We start from the raw sequence: 26,943 nt of genomic DNA on the forward strand, positions 1-26,943 counted from the left end.
CCCATTGCTGCTGCCCCTGAGCATTGTCTCATACCGTAAAAAGGCAGAGAGAAAAGAACCACAGAAGCTTGGCAAGGGGATAGGGAAGAGGTGTTCTTTACCAATATGTATTGCATAGCTTAATAAAAAAAGAAAACACTTTGGAGAAATAGAAACTGTTCGGTTGAATACTTTCTGTTGGGATGAGCATCTAAAATTAGCACGAGAAATTAAAATGGTCTTATGATTGGCCTTCAGCCTTTTTTCAGAATTTTCCAAAAATATTTAGAGGCAAGTATGTGTGTGTATTTACAGTGGGCAGTATTAGAAGCCTGGTTCACATTCATATTAGCCAGCAGCATATAAATTGTCTTGTCTTGATTCAAGGTGTGGAAATTGTGATAACCCCAATTATAATTTACAGAATCTGGACTTCATTTGGGTCTGAAATTCCCCAGAGGATAGCAAAGCCAGGTCCAAAGAGGGACAAAAACAGCACACCAGACTCAGTCTAACAAATCACATTTTAAAAGGCATAGAAAAGGCAATAGTTTGCATGGTGGCTACAGGAACTCATACTTTTAATGACAAATGGTACAGATCTGCAACTAGTATGGTATTAATTGCTTTGCATTACTTCTTTGGATGATTTGGTAGCAGTGAGATGAAATGTAAAAGAAGCTTGAGCTAAAACAAAAGACAAGCAGTTAAGAAAGCTTGCACTACAGAAGCAGTGAGCAAAGTGCTTCTGACATAGCTGGTGGTTAAATGACCCGGCTTCCCCTCAGCACCTTTCTGTATGCCTCTTGATTCTAAATGCCGAAGACTCAACATGCTAAATCCACTTGACTCTTCTCTGCACATTGCTTGTTGTTGTTGTTTTTTAAACCTGGGTTAGAGCATCGTGAAGCTTCTCTTGGAAGTTAAATCTGGCAGTTAAATTATTAAATATGTATATGAGGTAAACAAGCGTAGTAATATGTCCTTTAAGAAAAAGTCCTTGGCATCACAAACTAAAAGCCTGAACTTAACACTTAAACCCTTACAACACTTAAAGGGTTAATTGAATTGGAGTTCTCTAAACATAATACTCTGGTGGGTGAGACCAACCATTCACTAAACAGTGGTGAGATTTCCATATGCCTGGTTTACTTTCATGTTCTGTTTTGGGGATGTTTAACATTGTTTCTTTGAGGCTGCTCTGACATGTCTAGCATCTGGATCCATTATTTAGTTGGTAGGTTCTTTATGGGTTCATCTTTTTGGACTTCTGGTCACCTGTGCCACCTTCTTGTCATTCTTAGAACATGAAGTGAGTTGCATCAGGCTCGTAGCATTGTTGTTGGTTCTTCAGATGTGGCACTGTCAAATTAGGACCTTCCCTCCCCTATTATTAATGCAGGTGCCATTCATGGGACTCTTTGTCAAGGCCATCCTTCTCATTAGTATCCAAGTCCTGTACTTCAGTTGTCTTATCAGCAGGTGCCAGAGTCCTTAACCCAAACAACCTTTGCTGTTGCACTGAAGCTTCTCAGTGTGCAAGGTCAAGCCATATCAAGCCATACTTTGTTCTTGTTTAGCATTCACAGCTTTTTAGTTCTAAGGCTCAGGAATATAACCTGAGTCTGAGGTCTGTAATATGAATCTGACGGCATCTGAAATATGAATCCAGGGCAGGAATGGGGAGCCTGTAGTCTCCCAGATATTGCAGACTACAGCTGCCACCAGCCCCAGCCAGCATGGCCAGTGGTCACAGATATTGGGAGTTGTTATTTGAAGGGCCACATATTTCTTATCTTGGCCTAATGTCTTTAATGCATGTTAGTCTGAAATCTTAAATATGAGCTTTTGACAATCTTAGGACCAAAGTGATCATATAATTTAACCTTTTCAGGACTGGATTGACAAACATGCAGTGTACTGTTTTTTTAATTAAAAAAGTATCCAAGTTCAGTTAGGTAAGGAATACATGAGCCCTCTTCCCTGCCTTTATATTCAGAATTATTCACATCCTATCTCATGGTCAGTGTAAGTATACAATGCAGTAACTGGAGAAGAGGATACTGTACTGCATTTTGCAGGGCATTGCACGTTGTTCCCTTTCACCTCTTTGAAGGCTACACATGCTATGTGGATCTCCCATAAGGACTTGCCGTCCGCTCAAATCTGCCTGTCTGCCTTATGAAGTTAGGTGGTTAACATCAGAGGACCTAGTGTGCTAGAAAAATGGGGTATTCAGTTTTAAAATATCCATATACACAGTTATACACTGTGGGCCTGAAACCTTTGAATGGCAAAATCTGGTTTCCTACGTGTTGATCCTTGGGCAGTAAATGCTTCCTAGGAACAGCCCCATTCGTGACAGATCCCAGTGCCAACTGTGGCTTGTTCTTCCAAATTGTCCCTTTGGAGCTCAGACATTTACTAAATAGCTCTATGAAGTACTGTAACTGAAAGGAGAGAATCATTAAAATAGGTTTGGTTTCCTTCCTTGAAACATGCCCTCCCAGGTGAGAAATAGTGGCCCACTCCTTTGCAAGTTGCCTGTTACAGCTAGCGCTAAACTAGCCTTAGCCATTTTCCCCCCTAGAGAGGGATGCAATTGTCGTCAGATTTAGCCATTTGCCGTAGAGAATAACTTTCCCACTGCCTGGTGGGTGGAGGAATGATCTTTCATTTCTGCAGTGTCTGTAACAGCTGCATGTCCCTTCACCCCACCTCCCTCCCACAGGCAAGGCAGAGGCTGTCAGATGGTTTTAAGCATGGCAACAGGCTGCACTCTGCACTCCTGTTGTTGAGGCAGCTAATTTTGCATGTGCTTGCATTTGCCCTAAGATACTTTCAGGAGCAGGAGGAGGAAAGGGAGGAGGTGGGGAAGGGGAGACTGTGAGGTTAATGGAGAACACTCCAAATAGTCAACTCCCCTCTGAGCTTTTCCAGAGTCTAGAAAACCAGACAGCTGTTTCAGTTATTCTCTCCCCTGACACACAATTCATGCTTGTCCTTGGAAGACTGATGGTGCTCTGGTTTTGGTGGTGTCCTCTGACAAATGGTGTAGGATATAACAAGGGACCAAATCTTATTGTGTACAGTGGCATTAGATTGGGCATTTTTGTTTACTATAGCAAAGAGAAGAAGCCAGGATGCTATCTAAGGCCAGGATCTAAGCGGCTCTGGTGGAATATGAACTTTCACTTTCTTTGAACAGCAGACTTGGGCGCCATATCACAAAAATCACTCTTGAATCTCTCTTCTGTTTCAAGAAGAGATTTGCTGTGCTGCATCAAAGGACAGCTGTTTGAGAAATGCAATGCCAGAGCCTCCCTAGGCAGTGCGAATAATGCACTCAAAAAGTTTTGATTACAGGTAGGTAGCCGTGTTGGTCTGAGTCGAAACAAAATAAAAAAATTCCTTCAGTAGCACCTTAAAGACCAACTAAGTTTTTATTTTGGTATGAGCTTTCGTGTGCATGCACACTTCATCAGATACATGCATACTTCATCAGATACACACTTCATCAGATAAAAAGTTTTGAGATACTGTACATTCAGTTGATGGCATTTTTAAAGGTTTGCAATTATTTGTATTTTTTTGGACTCTACTACCGATAAAATAACCCTTGCAGGTAGCCATAATGAAAACTGAACTATAAAATAAGATTTTGCAAGTAGTCCTACTGTCCCATTAAAAAAAAATATATATCCAAAAGTGACTCTAGATTAATATCTGCACTGAGCAAAAGTGAGAAAACTTTCAAGTTCCACAGAATTAATCAGGCTGGATGTTATGCTTGAAACAAAAAGCATGGGGGAGAAAGTAAAATATATTGTGGGCTATCTGAAAAGGTAGTTTTTAATAATCTTTAAACTGAATGATGGTGGTATTGCATTAGCTAGGTTAGGCAATGCTTGAGGTTTTAACTTGTTTTTGCTTACTATCCACTATAGTTTTGCTGGAGTCCCGTGGTCTCTGAATATTATTTTCTGTTGAATAAGTCTTAGCCTTAGATCCATAGAGGCTATTTCTGTTGATTTTATACTTGACTCCCATATATCATTTGTTATCTGTACCCCTAACTCTTTACTCCATTTTTGTCTATCATATTCTACATCGTATTTCTTCTTGTTGAGTAGGGTTTTATATAGTGCAAGTGTAGAGTTTTTTGTTTTTGTTGCAGAGATTAAATATTGTAGCAGCATGGGTGTTTCCGATGCTGCTATAGCCTATTCTTCTCCTCTGCCCAGAAGTGGAGGACTTCTCCAAACTTGTTTGGAAATACATTTCTCAGCTTAGACAAAATAGGCATGAGCCTTGTGTCCACATGCTGTGTCCTCACACCGCCCCTTCCCCCTCCTTTTCAGAGCAATGCAATTCAACACTTCCTGGATTAATTGACCACAGTTTCCCATGGCATTAACAAAAACTGGTTACCAGGGCTGGAAAAAACCAGGTTCTTAAACCACTGTTTAAAAACCTTGCTTGTTCTGAACCCGTGAGCTTGTGAGAGCTTATGCTTGTCTAGAGTTGGCGTGCCAGACAGAGATAGAAAATCGGCAAATGGAAGCAGGTGGGTGGCCCTCCTTTTAAAGTTAAGCCCATACGGAATCTTGTAAAAAGTGAGAAGTTAATTAGTATTTCCTCTGCCTTGGGTGTGATAAAGCTTTGTGATGGCCTGTAGGGTAGCTGCACCCAGCAGGATTCTGTTATTGAAGATCATCTGATGCTGTTCTATTCCCTCAGTTACTGTATGTGCCTTTCTTTTTTAATGTGCCTCAAAGGCAGACAGGGGCTGTGAATTTCTGTCTCCAGAATTGAGCAGATTAATAAAAATGCTCTTAAGTTATGGACAGTATTTTGATTTTCATTGAAGCAAGGAATGAGGCTAATGCTAGGGAATCCCCTAGGTTTGCTTTCTTCATGTTCTATGTGTGTATTATGTGTGAATTCTTCCCCATCCTATCTTTTTCTATGCCTTGCTCACCTTATGCACCCAGAAAATTTAAATTCTTTTACTTTGATATGTTACGCTAATTTACCAAATAAGCACAATTTCTTATTTGGCATAATTCGGCATTAATGCTATTTTACAATGGTACCTCGGTTTACAACCACAATTGGTTCCGGAAGTCTGTACTTAACCTGAAGCATACTTAACCTGAAGTGAACTTTTCCATTGAAAGTAATGGAAAGTGGATTAATCCGTTCCAGGCGGTCCGTGGAGTACTCAACCTGAAGTGTACTTAACCCGAAGTATGAGTGTAATTGGTTCTGTAAGTGTGTACTTAAACTGAAGCGTACTTAACCTGAAGCGAACTTTCCCATTGAAAGTAAAGGAAAGTGAATTAATCCGTTCCAGATGGGTCCGCGGTGTTTGTAAACCAAGGTGGTTGTAAACCGAGGCGGTTGTAAACCAAGGTATGACTGTATTCTGCTTCTGCTGGTGTCAGAAGCTGCCAGGAATGTGTAGATTTGTCAACTTTAGGGCCAGCAGAGGCAGAAGCTCTCCATATAGCTGTAGTGAGGGAACTGAGAACAGAAGCAAAATTTCCTCCTAAAATGAGAGCTGAGTTGAACTTGGAACCTTGTTACTATGAAACTTATGAGACTCTTCTGGGTGGCAGCTCTCCGCCAGGTCTTAGGCCTTTCCCAGCTCAGATACACAAGATCCTTTTCATTGGATATGTCGGGGATTGAACCAGGGACCTTCTGAATGCAAAGCAGGAGCTTTACTTCTGAGCAATAGCTTTCCCCACTGATGCAGGATGCACCTGTGACTTGGAATCGCATTTCCAGCAGTGCTTCTCCCCATCTCATTCTCTGCCCACCCCCACCCCGGGCTGCAGCCAGGGTGACTCACTTTGTGCAGCAATTTGGCAGCAAATCAGCCAAGGTGGGCACTTGCTGAAATGCTGCAAGGACTTCAATGGCAACTCTGCAAAGCTGTCATTCTTGGCTCTGAATCGCTTTGTCTTTGCTTAAAAGTAGGCATTTTGTGAACTATTTTGTAAATCTGCTCAATTGTTTGGTCTTTTGCCAGTTTTTATTTTGCACTGGGGCAACAGTAATCGAGCTCCTCTTCAGAACTCACCTTTCATGCTGTGATCTCTAAAATGACAGCGTTTGTTAATGGCATAGGCTACCACTTGCCCACTCTGTTCAACATAGCACACCGATTTTCTGTCATCACTAAAGCCCTGGGGTGCTGTGATCCAGAAACCTTGTCATGTTACGTGAATGCGGTGGGAGACAAATCCTTGCATTTCAGGTCCCTGTTTGTAAACTGTTTACTTCCTGCACTTTTGGACTGGGATTTGTTCCCTCCTAAACTTGATCTAAAGATGAACAGGTACCAGTAGGCAGTCCACTAATTTTGATGGTATAAACAACAGCAGATGTTCTGGTTAGGATGGCCCAGCAAGCTGCTGACAGCATGATGCTGGGCAGTCTCCCAGCAAAGATCACAGCCGTGTAATGCGCATGTGCCGAAGACCACTTTGGACCCTGCCAGATGCCAGTGAGGGTTGCGGAGAAGCAGAAGCTTCACTGCTCATGCATAGCAGACCCTGCACCATTGCAGATTTCTTTATATACTTATTCATTCACTTTGTTGCTGAGAACTCCTTGAGCATGGTGGATGCAGGTATGAGCAGTGAACCTGGAAGGCCATGATTCAGATCTAGCCTCTGTCATCAGCCCCTCCATATGGTCAGGGGGTTGTGCAGAGCTTAGTGATCACAGACTCACTAGGAGGCCTTAGGCAAGGTGCTATTTTATTGCACACTGCCATCGGCAATATGAGGATGTTGATACATAGGAAGCTGTCTTATACCAAGTCAGACTGTTGGGATACCTAGCAAAGCCTCCTCCTCCCCAGCTGAGGGATCCTTCTCCTGCTCGCGTGCAGTGGCAAGCAGGAGAGTTGGAGGCTCTGTAAAACTGCTTGGCTGGGGCAAGGGCAGCCACGTGCTCCTCAGCCAAGCAGTTGAAAGAAATTGAGGGAGGAACAAACGGCATCTGCCCTGACCGATGCAGCTTGATTCTCACTCTATGATGGCATGAGAGGCACTCTGCAATGGTGGTTACACTCAGAGGTATATTGCTGATGAAACCGCTGTGGTTCTGAGTCCGTCTGCATCCAGCGGCTGGCTGCAACTTGCTTCTCCGTTGCTGTGCTGGGTGCTGGAGGGACTCAGGAGTGGTGGCAGTTTCAGTAGCAATATACCACTGAGTGAAACCACCATTGTGGTTTGCCCCTCATACCAGTCCTGGGCAATATATTGATATATCACCCAGGCCTACTGGCTGGCAGCAGTTTACCATGGCCTCACAGAGGGATCTTTCCCAGTGTTATCTGGAGATGTCAGGGACTGAATCAGTGGCCCCTTTGCATGCCAAGCATGTTCTCTACAGTTTGTTGTAAGGATGAGTGAAGCACTTTGAACACTTTAAATGCACTGTGAGAATGATAAACACTCTTTTTATCAATCCCTGCCATCCCAAAAGCTTGGGGCAGGTAAGAAAAGATCAAGCATCTTACTCAAATATATCATTTTGTGGGGAGGTGGGGACTCAAAAGTTAAGGGCATGATGAGCACCCCAGAAATTTCTAGGAGACCCTTCTGGGCAGGAAAGCATGGGTGAAAATGAGGGTGAGGCAATGGTAACAAGAGACAGCTTTAAAGTATGGACTTGGATAAAAGATAATCAGTTGGTTAGAGTGTCATGCTGATAAAGCCAGGGTTGCAGGTTTGATCCCCATATGGGTCAACTGCATATTCCTACATTGCAGGGGTTGGACTAGATGATCCTCAGGGTTCTTTCCAACTCTGATTCTATGCTTGAGAGACCAAGCTGGTGGGCTCTTGCTGCAGCATTAGGCTTTAAAGAAATTAGCTCCGGAAAGCTGTGAAAGAACAATCTGAATGTTGGTTGTCAACTGAAAATTGCATGAAAAATACAGCTTTTAATTTACCGGTAAAAAGTTATTGCATCCTTGGCAAAACGCTGATACCACCATGTGGAACTCTGTTTTTGATACCACCTTCATGTTCCATCTCATTCACAAACAGTTGCCATTTAGAGGGGCAATTTTGAACATAAACATGCTTTCCCCCTGTGCCTGTGATCACTCCATAACTCAGCCTCTACTGTTATAAAAGTCAGGAAGGCACTTAAGCAAGGGTTCAGGATGTAAAGGGCACCCTTGTGATTTCATTCCCTATTTGAGCTCATTTGAAAGGATTTTTCTTTCCTGGAGTTGCACTGTTGAATTTGTCTTTTATACTTCATGACTCTATAAATTCTTCTGTTGAACTTTGCCACATTTCCTCTCCACTCTGGCCAGATAAGCAGGCATATATTGGCAATATTTCACCCTTCACTGTAGCATGTGGCTTTTGCTCCTTGATCTGTCTTGCCAAGTGTTTTTCTTGTCTTACAAGCATGGCCTACATTGGGCTCCCTTTTCTGCTTGTTATCTGTTCTTTGATATTGGATAATTGATGGGAAATGTTTCTGGATGTGGGAGAGTGAGAGATTAAACCACAGCTTGGGACTGAGGGATCTCCTAGGTTCTTCTCCTGCACAGTAGTTCAGTGACAGGGTTTGGGATGATGCCAAAGAGAAAAAGGACTTTGGAAGAAGCATATAAATGCATGTCAGAGATGTGAGTCTCCTGAACTTGTTTACTCAGTTCAGGCAGCATGTTAGAAATTCTCCAAAGCATGGTATGGAGGATTGAAAGTGTGTGGTGTGTTGACATTCAGCCTCTTCCCTCTCATAGACCACAACAGCTTAGTCTGGGAACTTATGTAGAAGTGAAGGCTCCACTCCTTCCTGGCTCTCAATCAGGCCCTGATCCATGTTTCCATGCACTTTCCCCTAAGTAGCCTCATCAGCCAGGCACTCCAATGGTGTCACTAAAGTTATTGCCTGGCTTGCTGTCCCTTCTGCTCCTGTGACCCTGCGGGAGGCTAAAACTCTTGAAACTTGGCAACCCTGGTATGACACATGAGGACAAGGAGAGAACTTTAGTTTTGAGAGATTTCACTTTTTACCTCTTTCATGAGATTTGGTGCCTCCAAGTGTGAGATCTTGGTGTCCTCCCGAGTTAAACTGAAAACTAGGAAGAAGAGCAGGTAGCCTGTGTTGACTTAAATGCAGTGCAGGGAGACTGGTGACATCACAATGTAGCCTCCTCCTGGTAGCCTAGCTGAGCTACTGTGCAAAATGACAAGTCCACAAAAGAAACTCAGCTGCTAGGCCCTGTAACTTCTGCCTAAGAGACACACCATGAAGGGCTATGGTCAAGGGGCTGTGCAGAGCTTAGTGATCAATCGCAGGCTGACCAGAGCTAGCGAGCTGAGAGGTAATGTGGGCACAGCGGGAGAGAAGGCAAAATGGGCTTAGCAACAAATATCAAAAGTCTGCAGCAGGAGAAACTGGATTGTGCAATCTGTGAATTATGTAGATCAAGGAATTGGCATATATATTTTTTTTTACATAATTCTGCTCCTAGTAGCCATTGTAACTATGAAGAAGCTTTGTCCCCTAAGCTACTTGCAATCCTTTTGTGCTCCTCTCTTCAGTGCATTTTTGTTTCTCCCCATTAGCATAAACTATAGTTTGCTGCAATGTCTGAATGTGTAGCGCCAAACTACAATCAGAAACCCACCTCATTCTGCTAACAATAGTTTGCTAATTTGGGTAGGAGTGCTTCTTACCAAAGGGAACTTGCCACTGGCGAGTTAAATTGTGGTTGACTGATTACATGGAAAGCAAAAAGGCAGTCCAGACAAAAGAACTAACAGCATGGTTGTAGGACAGGCAACAGCCTTGGTCAAGGACTCTAAATATAGCCAGGTAATATGGATCCCGATTACAGTTGTGAAGTGGGGAGAAGCCTGAGGAATACAAATTCTGCAGGACTTAGTTGTTTGTTGAAGGCAAAGCAAGGCCGAAATTTCCATTTGAAGGCTTTGCCAAGCCAAGAGGATTTGCCTGGGATGTGTTGTCTATCAGAGAATTCCTGCTTTATACTTTGTTAACAAGAACAATTGATTTTTTTGCACTAGAGCAAAGCGAGACAATGAGGTTTAAGGGCTTTATGTGTTTCAAACTCTGGGGGATTTTGTTGTTGTTGAGAGAGAGAAGATCTGATCTGGGAAGCAGCGATTTGTAAATCAGCCCAGGTGACTTTGTGTGGGAGATGAATGCATCTCACACCCTTAAGCCTAAATGTCTCTACCCTCATCCCAAGCCAATGTTTTTAATACTCCCTACATCTGCACCTGAAGTGAGCATGTGCCCAAATAGATCTGAAAAAGACAGCTGAAATTCTTTTGTGAGGAAGCACCTTCATTCTTCACTGTTCTTTAATAGGTAAAGGTAAAGGTAAAGGCCATCAGGTCCAGTCGTGTCCGACTCTGGGGTTGCGGCGCTCATCTCGCTCTATAGTCCGAGGGAGCCGGCGTTTGTCCGCAGACAGCTTCCGGGTCATGTGGCCAGCATGACAAAGCTGCTTCTGGCAAACCAGAGCAGCGCATGGAAACGCCGTTTACCTTCCCGCCGAAGCGGTCCCTATTTATCTACTTGCACTTTGATGTGCTTTCGAACTGCTAGGTGGGCAGGAGCTGGGACCAAACAATGGGAGCTCACCCCGTTGCAGGGATTCGAACCGCTGACCTTCTGATCAGCAAGCCCTAGACTCTGTGGTTTAACCCACAGCGCCACCTTTAATATCATCCACGAAACTGAAAAAGAGGAACTGGCCCTTTGAAAACATTGGATCTGAAGAACTATGGCCAGAGGGAAGTAGCCACTAGTACTCTTCCTGCAGCCCTGTAACAGGCTGAGTTTTTATTTTAAGTACATAAACGTATTTATATATGCCCTCTTGTAAAAGAATCAGGGTGGCATACAGGAACATAAAAAACCCCTTAAAAGCAATATAGACCAGTCATTAAAATTATTCAAGAAAATTTTAAACAACTGCAAAGGCCTCTTGGCATAAAAAAAAGTCTTTGAGAGATTCCTGAAAGAAGGGTTGCACAAGCACAAAATTCATTTTGGAATTTAAGTTTTGTTTGTCTCTCACAGTGCTCTCTAGCACAAGGTGTAAAGCAATTCTGCGCATACAAGGGCACCTTTGGATCCAGCCCATTAAGTCACAGTCCATGTGATCATAAAGTAAATGAATTAATATGTGCTGCCCCCCTGGTTTTTTCTTCCCTATTCTAAATTTTCAAAGTCAATTCTGTACTTCTGAGGTACGTGAGCTCTTAGTTCCTAAGTTGTTTCTGTTGTTCGTTGCTCATTCCTCCAGGAACAAGGAGGATTTTACTGGGGATTGGTCTTTATTTGAGGATCCATAAATATGACAGTTGTGATCCATGTGTATTATATTTTATATGTCTGACACTTGTAATTATTTTGTCAGTATAATTTGGTTTGTTCATTTCATTTAATAAAAAATGTTGAAGCTCAAGGGAAAAATGTGAATGCTACCGTAGCATTCTAAACAAATTGGCGAGCTGCCCAGAAATACCTCAGCAACTATAAGTACACTTCCCCGACCACACACTCAAAATATATTAGGCCCTCCCATTCTCTAGGGCAGCTCCTATGACAGCTTTTTCTTTTTAGTAAGAGTGGTGCACTCTGTCATTTTAGTGCATCCTTCTGTTTGTATTCAGGTCCTTGCCCTCAGCGCTCAGAAGTTGTTACTAATACTGTGAGCCAGAGATCAGACAGGGATATCTTCTAGAGAGGAATATTTCTCTCTTCTTTCTCTCTTCTTGAATTCCTACTGATTCAAGCACTTGGGGAATTTTCAAATCTTCCTTTTGAGAAAGCAAACACAAATGTTCTCCCCCACCTTCCCCTGAATAAATTGTGTGGGTGGAAGTGGGGGCTTGGTGGAAGACACACACACACACACACACACACACACACACACACACACACACACGTACGTTTTAATCAACCCAATAACTCTGTCCTGCCTCTCTTGCAATCCTAAAATTATCTTCATCCTCCTGGCAGCATGTTATCACTGTATTTTCAGACAATTCTCTTGCTTCTTCCAGTTTTCAGGCTTTGTCATCAGCTTGCCAGATTTTGTATCTGCTTTTGCTTTATCACCAAATTGTCTGAGCCAGCTCCGCAAGACCCTTGGACACACAAATTTTGAAGAGGTTCCCCCCAAGGTGGCTTGTTGGTACATGCGACCTTGGCGCCATCTAATAGGTTTTATTTTTAAAATTAGAAAATTAACAATATAATTAACACAATAATTTAGAAAATAAACAATAATATATACAATACAATACTAATATTATAATAATTTAGAAAACTGCTGGAAATCAGCAAGAAACAAAAGAACAAAATCTATCAGAATGTATTTAATTTTGAAGGACTTATGCTTTTGTAGACATTATCAGCTTTTTTGCCCCAGCTATGTATTTCATTCCTCACTCCCTATCACCTGCATGTTGGAGCAGTGTTTTCACCCCTCCCACATCTGATAACACTGGGATTCTTTGCTTACACAGAGCTCCTATGCACAACCCCATTCACATCATGGGAAAGAAGAGCTCTATGCCTAGAATTGGCTAGAATGGGAGGACTATGAGAGTTTTGAAACCCCCACATCTGCAGCAAACAGTGGAATTGGCTTCCAGTTTGTTTCTGGGCTCAGTTAAAATTTCTGGTTTTGATCTGTAAATCCTTAAATGCTCTGGGTCCAGGATATCTCGAAAAGTAGCTTCTTCTATCAGAACCTACCTGAATAATTAAACAATCGTTAGAGAGCCTACTCTGTCTCCCCCTGCTTTCAGAGGTGTGGCTGGTGAGCATGATGGACAGGGTCTTCTCAGTTGTGGCACCAAAGCTATGGAATGTCCCCCTGAGGGAGGTTCACTTGCCCTTTCAGCAGGATATGAAAGCCTTTTTATAGTTATTTCAAACTTTTTATTTTAATGTGCTGAATTGCCTTCAGAGTTTTAAACTATTTATTATTTCATTTCTATCACATCTTTCCTATACATGATCTTCCCCCATTTGATCCTTGCAACAACCCAGTTTTCTTTTTAATTTTAGTTGTCTTTATTTGTGTCTTTATAATTTCATGTTAGCTGCTTTGATTACGGTACCTCTTAGATAGCAAGATAGAAATAATTGGAGATAAAAACCAAATAAACTGTGTACCCTAATTCAAATAGACTAGGGTGAGTAACAATCTCTGTATGGTGCCCTGCTCTGAATCATTTCTTTTCTGGCTTACAGTCAGATTAAAACACAAGTCTCTAGCTCTCATGCTTGCGGAAACAAGTTTTTAAAATATGGTGACAACACAAGGAAACAATTACAAATAAGCTGAAATTCACAGTAGGTCTCCATTTGTCAATGACTGACTCATATTTTTCACATTAGTGGCAGATGAGCCTTCTTGAATATAAATGTTGTAGAATAAATGTAATGCCCACCAATTGTTTACGATGCCTGCCATGGCATTGAAGATAGTATGCAAATTATGTTAATTACATGCATCTGAAATATGCAGATTAGTTCTGGTTGCTGGCTGGTGACATGTTTTCTGACATAGCTGACAGTGCCAAATTAACACCAATCTACTAAATTTCTAGGAATCACCTCAGCAATTAATTTGCTGTCCTCTTATGGTACATTACTGCAAAAAGCAAGACTCATCTTGACATTCTGCATCTTGACATTGCCTTTTTCTGTTCCTGTACATTTCCTAGCCTTCTTGTCTTCTAAGGTTGGCTTTCAATTTCACAGAATAATCGCTAGAAAGATCAAAAGACCAAAGTTTGGAAGAGCCACCCTTCCTCCAAGAAATAGTACCACCTTCAGAAGTTCTCAGCTGAACCTCTGGATCCCTTTGGTGTTGAATATTTTTAGGCTTTGGTTTTCTGAGTTCCTGTGCAAGGAAGTGTAACAGGGTGGTCACAGGAAGTCAATGTTTTACTTCTAAAACAAGTTGCTGGAGGCAGGGAGTGGAGCATCTGATCTCATCTGAAAGACCTGCTTTAATCCCAGCTGCATGTGAGCTGATTGTGAAGGGTGAGGCCAGAGCTTTTTGCACATACTCAGAGATGCTCTCCCCCTTTCCACATTCTTCTGGCACAAAGAGGAAGACTTGTGCCATAGTAACTGGACAGTACTCAGTATCTCAGTATTCATGATGACCACCTGTGGAATTTGGCTTCCTGAGAATCTTAGCAAATGTCTGGAAGTATAAAGGGTTTGTAAGTAGCTGGCTCTTCCTAACTTGAGTTGGTTTGTTTTGACTGTTGCTTCCTCTGTGGGGCCAGTTCTATCATCAGCCAACTTGAGCTACACATAAACTGCTACCGTGTTTCCCCGAAAATAAGACACTGTCTTATATTTATTTTTCCTCAAGACGACACACTATGACTTATTTTCAGGGGATGTCTTATTTTTTATTACACGTCCAGCCTCGCCTCTTCCTTGGTGCCCTCCAGAACTGCGCCTATCACTATGTCTTATTTTCGGAGTATGGCTTATATTGCGCAAATGCTTAGAAATCCTGCTACGGCTTATTTTATGGGCATGTCTTATTTTCGGGGAAACAGGGTAGTAGCAGTGGTGTAATATGAGAGTGAGATCATGACACCTCTTCCCTTCACTGGGAAATTGCAAATTCCAATTTGCTTTTAAGTCCGCTACCAAGCTAACACGGCTGATTTGGGAAGTATGTAAAGTAGTAGTGGTGTTAACTTTGAATGCTCACCTTTGTTATTCCTTTGGTAGGACAGTTGCAGGATGAATCCAGAATAACAGAATACTGTTTTAAAACAAAAGTTAGGTAATCTGGATTATATAGGCACCTGCGATTGCTATGTGCCTGTAAACTGCAAGCTATAATTTTTGGTTCTTGAGAGGGTTGCCTAACAGGCCTATACCGGTAGCAGTGGGGTGGGGGATAGAGGGAAGGAATTAAAACTGAAAGTGGACACTTCATCTGAAATCCAGTTCCTTTTTGTTTGTATGAAGAAAGAGGATAACACATTTTATTGTTCCTGTTTTTGTTCTGTGAATATACCTGTTTCCCTGTTACGTTCCTGTAGGTTGGCTTGTTTATAGATCAGAAATGTTTTGCATGGCTGTGATTTCTAGTACTGTATTGTCCTTTGCTGGGGAGCTTGAGGGGAGTATTTATTTAATGTTTTAAAATATATGTCCTGCCCTACTAGGCCTATGCCTTACTCAGGGTGGCTTTCAACAATTTAAACTTTAGAAGCTACAGCAGGAGGAAAATGTGGTCTGCACCATACTTTATTGTATTGCTTTGTAATGCTTAATGTTTCCATACTATGTTTAAGTGTATGAGGTGCTTCACGGGTGCTATCTAGTTGTAATTATTCCAGCGATCATGTGTGGCAGGGGTTCTTAACTTTAGGTCCACATTCACTTAGAAGATTTTTTTTTCAGAGTTCACAAATACTATTTTCTTCTTGTTACTTTGATATTTGGCTTTGTGGATGGGGTGGGATGGGGAATTCCATAGCTTTAATCAGATTCTTGAAGGGGTCTTTGACACAAAAAGCTTTAGAACCACTGCTGTAAGGTACTGTAAGTCCATGTTATTATTCCCTGCATTGCAGATGGAAGGAGAGGCTTGAGAATGGCTTGCCTCAGGCCACCCAGTGAGTCGTAAGACATAGGCAGGATTCAAACCAGGGACTTCCTGATTTATAGCTCAGTCCTTTAGCCGCAATGTTGCTACCACTAGCACTTCTCACTCTAATATTTTAGCTAACTGTTAATGAGTTTAATACGGGAAAGACAGGGACACAAGTTAGGCATGTCCATTAATTTCAATGGCTTTACTCTGAGTATGACTAATCTTGGATGCAAGCCAGAATTAGAATCTGGACTTTGGCAAGACCAAGGAAGGGCAGCTTCTTTGGGTCATAACTCCTGGGCCATGTCCAAAGCACTGACCCTTGGAGGACACACACACCCCAAGCTGCCACCAATACTTCTGTTTGTAATGGTGTAAAACAGACTTCCTCAGCCTTACTGGTTGAGACTGGTGGAAGGGCCCCAGATTGGGGAAGGTTGATGTAAAATGTTAGGTTTGAATCACAGGAGCATTTGATGCCTGCTGTACCCTGCCAGCTATGATTGACATCAAGCAGAAATAACTCTGGAGAAGCAGGGGGATCCTGTTTTGCTGCTGTCCATGTGAACCCGGCCAAAGCAATGGATCAAGTTGGGGGAGGCTGATTCAGTGGGCTCACCTGATGGCCCCTGAGTCTTTTGCAGTTAGCTGGATATTTTAGCCACACTTTGGCTTAGGCCCTGATGTAGGAAAGCAAACTGAGACTGTGTCCTAGCATAACCAAGGCAGAGTGGAGTGTGCATCTCTGGACTCCCCCTTGCCATTCCTTCCTTGCTACTAGTCAGACATCAGGCAGGGTGCGCATGGCAGGCAGCGGTGTCCTTGTAACTAGGACAGCAACAACCCAGGGCTTGAAAAATAATTGGCCAGCTGGAGACAAGAGGGGAGGGAGAGGAGTTCTGTGGAAGCAGCAGAGTGAGGAGAAGGGCAATGACAACAAGAAGGATGAAATGAATGGAAGAGTGGGAGACGGCATAACCTGATGCCAAGCGCACAACTGGTTTACCCCTTCACCACCGCCCCCGCCAAACAGGTCACTGACTGGTGTTCTGGGAACACAATTAATTTCCACTGCTGAGGCTGTTAGTTTGACAAAGTACTGAAGTTTTAAGTTCAAGTCTGCAATGGTTGGCATGGGAGACTCCAGGCTCCCGGTCTTACGATGTCAAGTAATGGTTGCCTTTCTTGTCTGTTGCAGCCACACCCACTCTTCTGGTTCTATGGCCGCTGTGCGGGAATGGTCTTGCACCCGCTGCACGTTCCTGAACCCCGTAGGACAGCGCCAATGCTCCATCTGCGAGGCCCCGCGCCAGAAGCCCGACCTCAACCAAATCCTGCGCCTCAGTGTAGAAGAACAGAAATGGGCCTGCGCCCGCTGCACCTTCCGGAACTTCTTGGGCAAAGAGGCCTGTGAGGTGTGTGGCTTCACCCCTGAGCCTGGGCCTGGGGGCTCCCCACTCCCCATCATCAATGGAGTCCTGCCAAAGCCCACTGCCTTGGTGGAGCCCAAGGGCACCTGCAAGGAGGAACCTCCCAAGGCCGAGAGCCCTGGTGAGGACTCTGGGGGGAAGAGCCCAGAGGAAGTGGGGCTGGAGGATGGCTGGGCCTGCCAGCGCTGCACCCTTCACAACACCCCAATGGCCAACTCATGCTCGGCCTGTGGGGGCCCCCGCAAGCTCTCGCTGCCCAAGATCCCCCCAGAGGCGCTGGTCGTCCCTGAAGTCATTGCTCCTGCCGGCTTCCACATAGCACCCACCACCCCTCAGCCCAGCATTGCTACGGACAACCCCGAGAGCCATCCCATTGCCAACCCAGGTGCAGCCACGATTGAGCAAGAGAGCCAGAAGATGCCAAGCTTTAGCCTTTTCTCCCCCGGCCTCCAAAACAACCCCGTTCCCCGCAGCCGACGAGAGGTGCCCCCCCAGCTGCAGCCACCGGTGCCTGAGGCCTCGCAGCCGGCCTCCCCACCAGCACCTGTGCAGAAGGCCATTCGCTTCCAGGAGCTGCTGGCAACAAAGCGGCTGAGCATGCTGGAAGAAGAAATGGAGGTGAGCCCATCGCCCTGGAAGTGCAGCACCTGCTCCCTCCTCAACACCTCGGGAGCTGGCACCTGCGAGGCCTGCAGCACCCAGAAGGGAAGTGACACCATTGACTTGACTGGCGATTCTGTGCGCTTCACTCCCTGCGGTCCATCCAGCCCTGACTTTACCACCTGGTCCTGTTCCAAGTGCACATTGAAGAACCCCACAGCCTCTCAGAAGTGCAAGGCCTGTGGCTCCTCCAAACTGCATGGCTTCCAGGAACACAGCGCGCAGGGAGAGTTGGCTCTCAAATGCCCTGAGTGTGGCTCAGACAAAGGCAGCTGCCCAGCCTGCAGCTCTAAGGCCCCCTCGGCCCGCAAAGTGGCCCGCCTCTTCCCCTTGCAGCCACCTGTGACCCCAGAAAGGCCCAGCCAGTGGCCTTGCCCGGCTTGCACGCTGCTCAATGAGTTCAAGGCCAAGCACTGTGTCGCCTGCCACACTCCCCAGGGGTACCTGTTGCAGCGCAAGGGCGCCAAGCCACTCAGGCGCCGGGAGAGTATGCACGTGGAGAAGCGGCGGCAGACAGATGAGGGGGAGGCCAAAGCCCTCTGGGAAAACATTGTCTCCTTCTGTCAAGAGGTGAGTTTCTCTGAGTGTCCTCTTGCCTGTCATTACACCATGCAAAAGATTGTATCCAAAAGAGAAGTCCTTTTTATTTATACAAAGTAAGTTTCCAGACCTGGTTACTCAGTAGACAGGCAGGAAAAGATATAGGCAGTGCTCTTTAAAAATCTTAGAAGTTGGTGCAGAGGAGGACTGGGCAAAACTCTTGAGTTTTCAGTGTGTCATCTCCATGTGTTCCATATTTTCGTGTTCTCCAGTAGACCAAGGAGAGTGTTGGAAGATCCTTTGAGAGTTGGTGTAGCAGCCCTATCTGGTCTTGCTTACTACCTACTGTATTTGCAATTTTTTAAATACTTGAGCGCCATCAACTAACATCCATTGTTTTGTATTCGTATCTGTTATTGTTATTTAGTTTTCAGTTGCACATTTCATATTTACAGACTCCTTGCTCCTACTTATGAGCTATTTATTTATTGCGTTGATATTCTGCATTTTCCTCCAAGGAACTCAAAGTGGCATCAAGGTCATCCCATGGGCTCCATTCTGAGTGGGGATTTGAACCTGGGCCCCTAGTGAGACACTCTCATTTCAACAGCATGCAGGCTTTCAATGATCAATCATCTTTGTGATGTTCTGGCCCTGAAATAAGCAGCAATACCAAAGCACTTTAGGAGGATTGGGTTTAAGTTCTATCTAGCAACTGATCCATGTTCATACCAGGAATATTCCTCCTTCTGCCCTGAGTCTGTCCACCCAAAGATCCAACCCCTGAGGTGCTCTTTTAAAGAATTCAGTGAAAGGGTGCTCAGCCCAGGGAAGAACTTCGGGATTTCACCCTGTATAATGAGCAAGAACAGGTGTCCTCTGGGCCCGCTTGGCAGCCTCAGGAAAAGGCCACTTGCCACGCTCATTAATAACTAATTGTGCAGTGGCTTTAATGATCAAGTGCTGTTTTATTTCTGAGCGGCCTGTGGTGATTAAAGCCACATCAAGCGGGTGCCTGAAATGAAATTTAATCGTGTTAGACTTCTGAGGGAGCAATGCACAGGCACAGCAGGTGGCCTTCATGCAGGGCATCCAGATTTCCAGCCAAGGAATAGTGGAGGCCGCCTCTCTCTCTCTCTCTCTCTCTCTCTCTCTCTCTCTCTCTCTCTCTCTCTCTCTGAGTGTCATGTTCCCTCATTGCATTCCCTCAAACACACACACACACACACACACACACACACACACCAGTTCCCAGTTCTTGCTGAAGCACAAAATCTATTATCTCTCTTCCCCCAGATTTTATTAATTTATTTAATAAAATTTCTATCACACCCTTCCTCCCAAAGGAGCTCAGGGCAGCAAACATAAAACCAATACAGTAATTAAAACATCTAAAAACAATTCCAGTGCAGGTGCAGGCTGCGAAAGATACCTACTTCAAAGACTTGATGGAAAAGGAAGGTCTTTGGTAGGTGCTGAGAAGAACAGATCTTCACGTGCTGAAGTGACTTGAGGGATTCGTTCCAATTTTGTGTATTATTGGGGTGAGAGTGGTTGTGGCACAGCTCCTGTGCACTTGCTTGCTTGCAGCAGTGCTAAAATACAGTATATATATATATATATATATATATATATATATATATATATATATATATATATAATTTTATTTTATTTTATTTAAAATGTTATTAGGTTACCCTTAGGTAAAACTGTGAAAGCAGCAATGAAGAAAATAATTTTTAAAAATGTGCCAATATAAATTCGCAATAAGTAAACACAAAAGGAAAAACAGTGTAGAGAATATCAGCATGATTTTTTTTAAAAAAAAATTAAGCATAGCAGATAAAGCTATTTCACGTAGGCCTGGGAAAATAAAAATGTCTTGGGGTGGTACCAGATAGACAAAACAATGGAAGCCAGATAAGCTTCTTTTGGAAGGGTGTTTTCATACACAAGCTACTGCAACTGAAAACTCTGTCTAGAAAATTTCAAAGCAATTTACTCCAAGCTCTTGTCCTTACACCAGCTCTATCAGGTAAGTCTGTGGTGCTATCCTTATATTGCAGATTGGGGCACTGTGTGTGTGACAGGTTTGAGACTGAAAGAGAATGTTTTGCCAAAGGCCATGAGTTTATGGCAGAGGTGAGGTTCAAACAGGAGGCTTCTGATTCTCAGCTCAGTCTTAGCCACCTGCCCTCAAAATAATAATAATAATAATAATAATAATAATAATAATAATAATTTATTTGTACCCCGCCCATCTGGCTGGGTTTCCCCAGCCACTCTGGGCAGCTTCCAACAAAAATTTAAAATATATTAAATGTCACACATTAAAAACTTCCCTGAACAGGACTGCCTTCAGATGTCTTCTAAATGTCAGGTTGTTATTTATCTCTTTGACATCTGATGGGAGGGCGTTCCACAGGGTGGGTGCCACTACCGAAAAGGCCTTCTGCCTGGTTCCCTGTAGCTTTGCTTCTCGCAGTGAGGGAACCACCAGAAGGCCCTTGGCGCTGGACCTCAGTGTCCAGGCAGAACGATGGGGGTGGAGACGCTCCTTCAGGTACACTGGGCTGAAGCCATTCAGGGCTTTAAAGGTCAACACCAACACTTTGAATTGTGCTCAGAAACGTACTGGGAGCCAATGTAAGTACACTAGTGCTTTGTTGGTTCTGGCCTAATATGAGTATGAGCCCTTCAGCAGCACATCTTGTGCTTGCAGCTTACCACTGTAGCATGCACCCAGGAGTTCAAGAAACATGTGCCTTGAGAAGCATGTACATGAGAAAGCCCACTCTGAGGCAGTAGACAAGTCCATACTTTGTCCTGAGTTTGCCCGTCTTCTGCTGTGGAGGACGGATTTGTATTGAAGCATCAGTATCCAGCCTGGAGCTAGAAGACCCAAAGGCTGGTCCCCTAAAGGAGAGGTAGTTTGTTTGTTGGCTGCCAGGGATTTGCATGCCACACACACACACACACACACACACACACACACACACACACACTACATACACACTTCTCCCCGACTTAGTCTCAGTTCTCCTCTAGCTTGCTAATGTTTTTTTCCATGTTTCTTTGGGAAATGCCATCCCTTCATCTCTGCTTCTTTCTTGGGAGAGCCTTCAGCATTAATCACATGTAATTCAGGGACCTCAAGGGAGCATCTGACCCCGGCGCATGCCTTGGCAATGGTAGCACAGCGAGCGCTGAGAACAGGCTGTTGGGGCAGAAATTTGCTGGGAGGTTTGAAGCTTGAGGGAGCTTCAGTGGCTGCTGCCTGGACACAGCAGCACAGAGGGGAAGGGAGAGAAGCCAGCTGTGCAGTACAGTCCTCCTTTGCACATTTATTTCAAGGCAAGCCTCACTGGATTCAAAATGACGTCCTTCCAAATTAGTGTGTGTAGGATGACAACCTTTCCTTTAACTGGAAGAAATGTATTGCAGGAAACCTGCAAAGCGAGGAATCATGGGTGTTGATCTCCAGTTCTCTTCATAGCAGCTGAAGTGGGTCAGATCAGGTTGTCCAACTCTGAGACATTCTTTTTAATCACTATTTCTGAATAGGGATACGATCAGGGACTTTTTCATTCTGTGACCCAAACAAGCAATGCAGAACTCAGCATCCCAAGAATCCCATTCTCCACCCCCCATCTTCTAATAAATAAATCAAGTTTCTAGCCCTTATTGTTGGAGACAAGTGCATGAACCATGCTTAGTAAAACCAAAGAAGCCAGGCAGGCTGCTAATTTGGCTTTGCAAGTAACCAAGAGCCATATTTCATAGCTCTGTAGGACACCACCTCCATCCTTGTGCAAAGCAGAATATTTTGTATAGCAGCAAATGTACACAAGTCACATACCAGCATTGCTTGGTAAAAAACTGGGTTATATTGAGCTAAAATGTCTTGCCTGCATTCACTGCAGAGCTAAGCTTGAAAATATGAAAACGGGGCTATACTGGAGGATTCAAGTATTCATTCACCCACCTGGAACTGTCCCAGGTCTAAGTCTCACTGTTTAACATAGGGAGAACCCTGCAGTTGAATCGGATCAATGTCCTCTCTAGTCCAGATTCCTCTTTCCCACAATGGCCAACCAGATTCCAGTGGGAAGTTCACAAGTCAGGCATGAGGGTGATAGCTCTCTCCCTCTGTAATTACCCCAGTAATTGATATTCAGGGCATTCTGCCTTCATAGCAGTTGTTCCTTGGTTTTGCTTACATGTAAAGTGGTAGCTATGACAGATTTAAGGGGGAGAAGGGGTTGACTGTTCTGACCCTGTTACTGAACATGCCCAGGTGCTTAACTCACTTGTCTGTTTACCTTTGTATTTCATCAGCTGAGGCCCCCATAGGTGCTGATCAAGGAAAGGATGTTGGCAGTTTCATCCCCTTTAGTGGGCAGAGGTATGACTCACTGTATGCCTGCCTCAATGTGCAGGCTAGTCCTTAGATAGCATGAACTGAGAAATACATTGACCTGTAACCCTAGAGGGAGCCAGACTTCAACAGTACTGGTTTGTTGGATAAGGAGCAGCTTTAGTTATTGTTAGCCACCTTTTGTTCTAGCATATGCACAGGAAAGAAAGTTGGAATGAACTGAATTCCCATCTTCACTTTACATTTAAGGCAGTATCATACCACTTTAAACAGTCATGGCTCCCCCCCCCAAAGAATCCTGGGAACTGTGGTTTTAGTGTGCTAAGAGTTGTTAGGAGACCCCTTTTCCTCTCAAAGACCTTCATTTCTGAAAGTGATTTGACAGTCAGTCCTTCTTCTCAGGAAACTGGGCATTGTAGCTGTGAGGGGAATGGGGATCTCCTAACAACCCTCTGCTACAGTTCCCATAATTCTTTGGGGGAAGCTGTGACTGTTTAAAGTGATGTAATACTGCTCTGAGTCTATGGTGCAGATGGGACCTGCGTGTCCCTAAAGCAAGACTGCCAGCATGTGTCCAACAGTTGCTGCTGGAGCCCCTGCTTTCATGTGGAACTGAGTATCAGTAACAAGGATGCCCTTGGGCTTCTTGAATTTTGTATCTGCAGAACAAGGTCAACTTTGTGGATGACAGTTTCCCTCCAGGGCCCAAGTCAGTTGGCTTCCCCGAAGGGGACAGTGTCCAGCAGCGAGTGAAGCAGTGGCTGAGGCCTCATGAAATCAACTGCAGCATCTTCAAGGACCGTTCAGTCAAGTGGTCTGTTTTCCGGACACCTCGGCCCTCTGACATCCTGCAAGGGCTCCTGGGAAATTGCTGGTAAGAATTAAGGGCAATTGGATTCAACTGTGGCTTTTAAAGGGAATTAGATATGTGGGAACCCCGTTGCTAATGGCCATTGTACACGAGCAGAGAGTGTGGTCTGAATTTGGTAGATCCTGACACAAGATTCTGGCAGGTGCACTTGCAGCCAGCTCAGCCGGCTTCCCAGCACTGAATGGGAGGACACCCCAAGGCCTTTACATTTCTACTTTCAGAAAGCTTTCGTTCTTTCTGCTGACTACAGATATTGGCTGCCCCCTGGTGGTATGCAAGAGAGATCTGAAAAACCAACCACTTTCCCCCAGCAAGAATAAAGGAGCTTTCCCCCTCAGCAGGGACAACATGCAGATCACTTTAAGGCTAAAAGATGAGCTACAAAGCCAGGACCTCAATGGAATAGTTTATCATGAGCGGGACTGTACTTAGCATGTGCACATGTACACCACATTTAAATCTTCCGAGCCCTGTGATTTTCACGTATTCTAATTCAAGCAGCATTTTTCACAGTGATCAATCTGCTGAGGCGCTCCAAAAGATTATGGGGTCATATTCTAGGACTGTGTTCCCCAGATCACGTTGGACTACAACTCCCATCATCCCTGACCATTGACCATGCTGGTTGTTGGGAGCTGGAGTTCAACATAACCTGGGGGTGCAAGGTTGAATAACACTGTTGCTGGTCAGGCTTGTTGGGCCTTGCAGTACTTTCCTGCATCTGTGCATTACTAGGGAAGACAGGAGTGAAAAGGAAGCCTCTGGAGTCATTCTTACAGGCCGATAGCATCGCCTGCCTCACAGTTCCACTTTCCTCTGTGTAAAATATGAACCATAATAATCTCTGTTGGAGGCTGTCAAGCTTTCAAGCCTTGAGAGAACACTTTCCACATCAGTGTGTCTGCTAAGGAACTCTGCATGCCTGCCACAAACCCTGACATAGATTCTAGACCATATATTAAGGCACACGCTCAATTTGCGCAGAATGCTGGCCAAGTCAAGTGAAAATAGGTGCTCCAGAATTGTACCCATCACTCACCTGAGGCTACACGATGACTGAGCAAGGTTGGTCATAGCAGGCAAGCTGTCTTTTGATTAACCATGTCTGGGTTTGCTGATCATCTTGTGGTAATGTTCTTGTTTTTATTTGTTCTGTTGTAATTTGTTGTAAGATGATTTGGGAACCTGAAGATGAATCAGTCAAATAGATTTTCATTGAACTCTGATAAGTTTCTCAGGATTCCCCAGAGGTCTGAAAGCCATTGCTGTAGCCCATTAACAAATTGTCATATTGCCATTTCCTGGTGGAATGATGCTAACCAGATACCAGAAGCAATGAGCTCTGGTTGGAGCGGTACATACTGATTCCTGGGGATGGGCTGCAGTCCATAGATATGGATTAATAAATTGCTTACTAAGTTCAAAGGGTGGTATAAGTGAAAGTGGGTAACCTGGTGGACTCCAGCTCCCACCATCCCTCACTTTTGCCCATACTGGAGGACCACAGCTGTGTATCAGTGAAAGCTGTGGATGCCAGTAGATGAAACCTCAGAATCAAGTAGAGCAAGCTGTTAGGGGAAATATGACTCCAATAAGGATGTTATGATGAATTTTTTTTTAAATAATCAATTCATCGTGGTCTTTTAGAGTGATTATTGGCCTTTTAGAGTGATTATTCACTGTAGCCTATTACTTTTTAAATTTTGTAATCATGCATCTATTTTTATTTTAAAATACCACTTGTTCAATTAAATGCTATTATGGGAACAAACATAAACCTGTGAAGCCCTGTTTCTCACACAAACATAAACCTGTGAAGCCCTGCTTCTCGGCACAGATCAACATTTTGAGGTGCTGGGGTTCCACGTATAGCTCTGGTGACAGTGACCTAGTAGTACTTTATTCAGCTCAGCAGAATCAACAACATTTTTAGGTGCTCAAAAACTTTGTTGGACTACAATTCCCATCATTCCTGGCCACTGCCCATGCTGGCTGGGGTTGATGGGAACTGGAGTCCAACATTTGCAAGACACATTAGCTACTCCTACCTGTAGAACAAAGAAGACCAGCCACCAGTGTAACTGGTCTTTCCAATATGAACTCCATGGATCAGTTCAGCAGACCATGTACACACACACACACACACACACACACACACACACACACACACACAGAGAGAGAGAGAGAGAGAGAGAGAGAGAGAGAGAGAGAGAGAGAGAGTCATGCATCTGATTTTTCCATTTTACTATATTTCTTACTGATTTTCTTTCCAAATACTCTAACAATACCTTATCATAGTTTGGGGGACATTTAAGTTGATTTCATTCATTCTTAAATTAATAACAATAATTTGCTGTCTCAGCTTGTCTGCAGTTTCTTTATTTTGTAAGATCAAATTATGTAACTTCCAATCTGAGTATTTTTTAAATAGATCTACTCAAATTTCACTGGTGCATGTTCTGCATACAAAATTGAAACATTCTTTATTTCTCTAGAGTCTTTAATAATACCTGGAGAAGTAAGAATATAATCCGCCACTGAATATATTTGATTTTTCTTGGAAAAGAAAGTATAATTCTTATCTTGTATGATGAAAATACCTCCAAAAATCATTGAGTGAATGATAGTGCAAGTCAGCTTCTCAGCTTGAAGCATAATTAATTGCCCCTCCTGTGCCTTGTAGATTGTTATTATCTGTTGTTAATAATACAAATGTTAAGTACAGTTCTTGCTTCAGATGACACAGGAAGCTACAGTTAATTGAAAGCAGGAGTGGGTGCCATACAGAAGGAGAGGAGGAGAGTGTGTGAGTTCAGGAGAAGACTAGGCACATCACATGAAACCATAGTCTAGAACAGTGTTTCCCAACCTTGTGCCTCCAGATGTTTTGGGACTACAACTCCCATCATCCCTAGCTAGCAAGACCAGTGGTCAGGAATGATGGGAATTGTAGTCCAAAAACAGCTGGAGGCACAAGGTTGGGAAACACTGGTCTAGAACAGGCACGGGCAAACTCAGCCCTCCAGATGTTTTGCGACTACAATTCCCATCATCCCTGACCATTGGTCCTGTTAGCTAGAGATGATGGGAATTGTAGTCCCAAAATATCTGGAGGGCCGAGTTTGCCTACGCCTGGTCTAGAATGATATCCGAATGTAGTCATTGACTTGCTGGTGAGCAGCCTGGTATTAACTGGCTTCATCTGGCACCTCCTTTTTAGGTTCCTCAGTGCTCTGGCTGTGCTGGCAGAAAGGCCTGAGTTGGTGGAACGGGTCATGATTACACGGAGCATGTGCCTGGAGGGAGCCTATCAGGTGCGGCTTTGCAAAGATGGCACCTGGACCACTGTGCTGGTGGATGACATGCTGCCCTGTGATGAGTGTGGCTACCTCCTCTTCTCTCAGGTAGGTGCTGGGAT

The 26,943-nt window shown here is 44.0% G+C and overlaps 1 protein-coding gene across 2 annotated transcripts in view; it reads left to right on the plus strand.

Annotated features, from left to right (window-relative positions):
* The window catches only part of CAPN15 (calpain 15), a 92,331-nt gene that overhangs the window by 51,372 nt on the left and 14,016 nt on the right, over nucleotides 1–26,943 (plus strand). For both annotated transcript variants that reach the window (XM_035130613.3, XM_088657021.1), the window contains exons 2-4: nucleotides 16,845–18,306; nucleotides 23,320–23,528; nucleotides 26,746–26,929. In XM_035130613.3, coding sequence (XP_034986504.2) covers nucleotides 16,867–18,306; nucleotides 23,320–23,528; nucleotides 26,746–26,929 — 1,833 coding nt within the window. In that variant the 5' untranslated portion in view covers nucleotides 16,845–16,866. The remainder of the gene's footprint in view (nucleotides 1–16,844; nucleotides 18,307–23,319; nucleotides 23,529–26,745; nucleotides 26,930–26,943) is intronic.

This window comes from Zootoca vivipara, chromosome 13 (assembly GCF_965207765.1).
Source record: "Zootoca vivipara chromosome 13, rZooViv2.hap1.1, whole genome shotgun sequence".
NCBI classification, from domain to species: Eukaryota; Metazoa; Chordata; class Lepidosauria; order Squamata; family Lacertidae; genus Zootoca; species Zootoca vivipara.